Consider the following 4,830-nt stretch of genomic DNA (forward strand, 5'->3'; position numbering starts at 1 on the left):
ACGTGCCGACACGCACATATGTGCGTTGCGTCATAATGCACACTTACCGCGCCTAACGGAGGACACCGAAGAGAACAGCACGAAGGCTTGCCGGAGCAGCAGCTTCAACACATGCAAACCTGCACGACAGCGCAAAGGTCGGGTGAAGACAAGCCCGGTAATCGGGGCAATTCGTTATGTCCAACCATCATACACGCGAGTGGGACACGCACAGCAGAGCATGCTTCAGGGAGAGCGGGGAAGCGGCAAGAGGTGGATACGAATGAGACACGCACGAATGTCAAACCGGTACAGCATTCGTGCGTCAACACCCTAACTTATACCAGCGAAACCGGTCATACCGTTCATACACTCACCAGTGTAGATGCGAGGGACGCCGCCAACTTGTGTGGGAGTCGAACCCACAAGTGCACGGAATGCACCCAGCCCTGCAAGCGTGTCGTTGCGCGGCTAGACAGCCGCTCAACGCTGGCATTTAACGCCATCCAGGGGCGGCTAGATGGAAGTGAAGGGAGGGGACAGGTGCAAGCCATAGCAAAGTTGGACGACGTGCAGCGGACGGCAGCGCAAGTGGATGAACACGCAAGAAGGAGTCATTCCTGCAGAGCCGTGATGAACGTTGTTCGACCTTCTGTCTTGGTGGTGATGGTACCGGTGACGGTGAACGAGTCGTAAGCAGCGTACGCCATACGATCATTATCGTCTGCGAAGCTGGCGCTGCCGAAGAACTCGTCGTAGTTCGGCAACTGTTGCATGACGGCGATGCTGTCGGTGCACACCGGATAACTGCGGCTGCCGATTGTGAGGACGAGCGGGAGGACCGGTAGTGAGCCGACTACAGTGACAGAAGTGGGGTTGGGTGACAGGGTGGCCGAGGTGTGTGGACCATCCGACGGTAAAACAAGGGCACTGCGGCTACGCTGCTCCCAAGCCAATACCATATCAGTTGTGTCGGCGGGCACGGTGGCCGCGGTAGTTCGCTGAACAGCCGCCTGGAAGGTGTGCACTCGTTTGGGAGGGCGTTTGCCGGGGGCACTCGCTGCTGCTACAAGCGAGCCGCTGAGGAAGACGCTATTCATATAAGCTTTGCTATTGGAGGGGCTGATCTTGGCACCATACACGTAAAGGGGCGTGCTGCTATCGGCCGCTGCTTGTAGCTGAGCGACGAAGTCGTCGGGAGCGGATTCCCTGATGGCGAGCTCCACGCGTCCGGCGTCGGGACTGTCACCGTTGCCGCACGCGACCCACGCCTTAAACTTGCGGAACGGCCCGCCCCGGAACATCCCGCCGTGTGGGATGAGCAGGAGGGCGCTGCCATCCGACGCGTGCTTGTCTTCGGGGCGAGCCCTGTCGCTGCCGACATCGTAAACGGGGAACCGAAGCCTGGCGCTGTAGAGCATTGGGACAGCGGAGGAGGGCTCCACGGAAATCCGCGTCGCTGAGGAGACTTTAAACTGCCCCACCGTCACCCCAGCGAAACGAGAAGTTATGAAAGGCGGCAGGGAAGCTGCATCCACGTTGGCGAACGTCACGCGGTGGCCGAACGCGTGGCTGCTCTCCAGCCTGCCGAGGATGACATCGTCAATCCCCTGGCCGGCGGTATTCACGCCAGCGATGAAGCTGCCGTAGCGGCTCTGGGCGCCGGCAAAGAGGCGGTCCTCATTCGTTTCTGTGGGGCCGGCCGTAAACGTCACATGAAACGTGACGCTCCTTGAATCCCTACGTGTTGCAAAGGGGCGTCAAATGGGGAGCGTTACACGATATTCAAGGTGCACGCGAGCGGCGATGAACGTGACGGAAGACATATGTGATTAACAGGCAGCGGCCAAATATGCGCGCCGGAGCTGATAGATGCGTCTATTTCGCACGATGAGAGGCGGAGCGTAAGTACCTTACTGGTGTGAACACGCTCTTTGCATGTAGCAGCTCGCTTACGTGGCGACGGCGGGAGGGCCGACCGTCGACGTGCTGCTCTGGGACGCAGCCGTGTCCAGCCTCTGACGCTTGGCGTCCGGTGGGTCGATACTACTGCGGGAGTTGGTCGAAGGTGTAGAAAGTCAGGAGATGGGATCGGATAAGGTTTGCATAATGCATAACGCAAAACACGGGACGCAGCAACGGATAACACGGAACAATGCAACGCAAAGGATGCGAACAGCGTATTTACGCACTAGAGCAACGCAAACCGACCTGCTGGTCACCAGGGTGCGACATCGCAGATTGTAGGACGATGTAGGCTCTAGGCGTTGCCGCTTGGGGTCCGGCGAATCCATCCGGCTGCGAGCGACTGATAATCAACAGGTATGTCTGAAAGCGGTGGAGGCACTTGGAGTAAGCAGGCTTGCAAAGAGGTAAGTGCAGGATAAGTGGGGAGAAATCGGCGCGCTAACAATTATACAACCGCGGCAGCGTGTCGTATAGATGACAGATGTCCGAGGATCGGCAGACGCGGACATTGGACGCGCACGCGCCGCGGCTGCGAGCCTGGTCCAGCTGCCAGCTCGCGCGATTGCGGTGGCCTTGAACGACTCCGAAACAGGAGTAGAGTTATACAGCGAAGACAGGCGTGGTCAGGCGATAACGCGGATTGGTGCCAATTCGCGTGATTGTGGCCGCGTCTAGCGAAACCGAAGCTCAACGTCGGACGCAGAACGTCGCCAACTCGCGCGATTGCGGTGACCTTTAACGACTCCGAAACAGGAGTAGAGTTATACAGCAAAGACAGACGTGCTTAGGTGATGATGCGGATTGCTGCCAATTCGCGTGATTGCGGCCGGGTCCAGTGAAACCGAAGCAGAAACGGAAGCCGGTAAAGACGCGGATAGCTGAGATTTCGCGGTAATAAAAGGATGTATACGCACGAGGTCGCCGCAGCGAACATGTAACGGGTGCGGTGCGGTGCGGTGTGTGTGCGGTGTGGGCGCGGTGCGGCGCGGTGCAGACTAGACGGTGCGGAGCGGTCCCGAACGAAAAATAGAAGAAAAAAACGTGCGGGCGCCGGGCGAGGAAGCCAGCGAGCCGCAACGTAAACGTAAAAAAAAGGACACATCGACGCGCCGGCGCCGGGGTCGAACCGGCGACCGCGGCTCCCACTAGACATCGGAGCTAGCGTGCCCGACGAAGCGGCGCACGGCCATGCTCCGGGGCGCCTTCCGCGGGGGCAGGTGTGGTGCGGTGCGGCGCGGGGCGCCGAACCGAACGAAGGAAGAAGACGAAAAAAGCGGCGACGGCGGGGCGCGAACCGGCGACCGCGGCTCCCACGCGGCGACGGAGCTAGCCTAAAAGGCGCGGCTCCGAAACCGCGGACGACACACCGAAAAACGCGAAAACAGCAAGCGGCCACCCGGACGGACGGACGGACGGACAGACAGAAAGTTGGGGTAAGGTCTCCGTCCCGACGACGGAACGACTAAACGTCGTCCGTCTAACGTCGGGACTACGACTACAGACAGACAGACAGACGGACGCCCCCCGCAGCCTAAGGTCTCCGTCCCGACGACGGAACGACTAAACGTCGTCCGTCTAACGTCGGGACTACGACGATGATAGGTAGTCTAGATGGCCTATAGACATTTCTCCATTTTACAGATGTACACTCACCTGACACTCACCTGACTGCATGGTGCGATCGATCCACTTGACGTAGGCAGCTGTTGCTGCAGCGGTGGCCGAGTTCAAGCAACGGGTGGCAGATGCTCTGGGCATTCCTGTGAGCCAAGTGGTGATCCGTACCTTCACAGCGGTCGCTCCCAATCCCGCACCATCCACACCAGCCAGACGACGACGGTCCGTGGCTGATGTAACCATGGTTGAGGGGCATGGGGGCACAGCAAGGGCTTTGAGTGGTCGTTGTACCCTTGATATTAATGGTCCACACTTTGCCAGCCTTCGAGCTCTGGGCTTGGTATGGCTGGAACAAATTGGTGAGCCACAACCAGCGGACAGCTATACCTTAACGGAGGTGCAAGCTAATTTAGTACTACAGCCCCACATCCATATCCAGCGGCGGTCCCTCATCGCCACCAATGACACTAGACGCGGGCTTGGTCGCCCGCGAGGGGGCCGTAGTCCCCCGGCTGGGCGGCACGAGTACGAGGGTCCGTGTGTATACTTGTAGTACAGCCGCGTGGGAGTCGAACCCACAAGTGCAAGGGATGCACCCAGCCGTGCGGGCGTGTCGTTGGACGGCTAGAGAGCCGTGCAACGCTGGCATTTAACGCCATGCAGTGGCGAAAATGGCATGCTGGATAGGGTATGGCTGGTGGAGAGGAAGGGCCCGAGCGGGGAATCGGACAGCAGCATCGTCAAACAGATTCCGAGCTTGCAGGCACACCGCCGTCCGCGTCGCACTCGGTTCCTTCGTCTCCAGCAAGCATAGGCTATAGAGCAAGCACACAGCAGACCTGGAAGGTGTGGACCCCAGCCTTACCGGGTTACTGACTCGGTACGACTCGGATCCAGAAGGGCCGCATAGCAAGTGTGTGTGTCCGTGTAAGTGTGCGTAGGTTGCACACCAGCTATGCACACCGTCGTGTGCATAGGTTGCATAGCATAATAACACCACCGGCGAGCAAAGTCAGAAAGCCACAAAAATGGATACGGTGGTGCGTGCGGTTGGATACGGTGGTGCGAGATGCGAGTATGCCGTACAATACGTGCAGAGGCGTGCGGGAGATATTGCTGTCACGTCTTGTGGCCGTGTTGGTGTTCGGTGCGTTGGTCATGACTGCCCACGTCATGGCGGCGGTGGCGGTTGGGCAGGATCGTTCACTGCAGCAGGTTAGGCGCACGGCTTGCTTCTGGTTTGTTACATTTGTAGGCCACGGACAG

At 59.1% G+C, this 4,830-nt stretch overlaps 1 protein-coding gene across 1 annotated transcript in view; it reads right to left on the minus strand.

The window, feature by feature from the left end:
• VOLCADRAFT_90910 (uncharacterized protein) overlaps positions 1-3,807 on the minus strand; it is a gene marked incomplete at both ends in the record, with an annotated part of 6,062 nt that extends 2,255 nt beyond the window's left edge. Inside the window, 7 exons of the mRNA XM_002950440.1 lie at positions 48-119; positions 357-428; positions 629-1,719; positions 1,936-2,028; positions 2,191-2,287; positions 2,391-2,528; positions 3,612-3,807. Of these exons, the coding sequence (XP_002950486.1) occupies positions 48-119; positions 357-428; positions 629-1,719; positions 1,936-2,028; positions 2,191-2,287; positions 2,391-2,528; positions 3,612-3,807 (1,759 nt within the window). The remainder of the gene's footprint in view (positions 1-47; positions 120-356; positions 429-628; positions 1,720-1,935; positions 2,029-2,190; positions 2,288-2,390; positions 2,529-3,611) is intronic.
• Positions 3,808-4,830: the final 1,023 nt, after the last annotated feature.

The sequence above is a fragment of the Volvox carteri genome (genome assembly GCF_000143455.1).
Source record: "Volvox carteri f. nagariensis unplaced genomic scaffold VOLCAscaffold_18, whole genome shotgun sequence".
Taxonomy (NCBI): Eukaryota; Viridiplantae; Chlorophyta; class Chlorophyceae; order Chlamydomonadales; family Volvocaceae; genus Volvox; species Volvox carteri.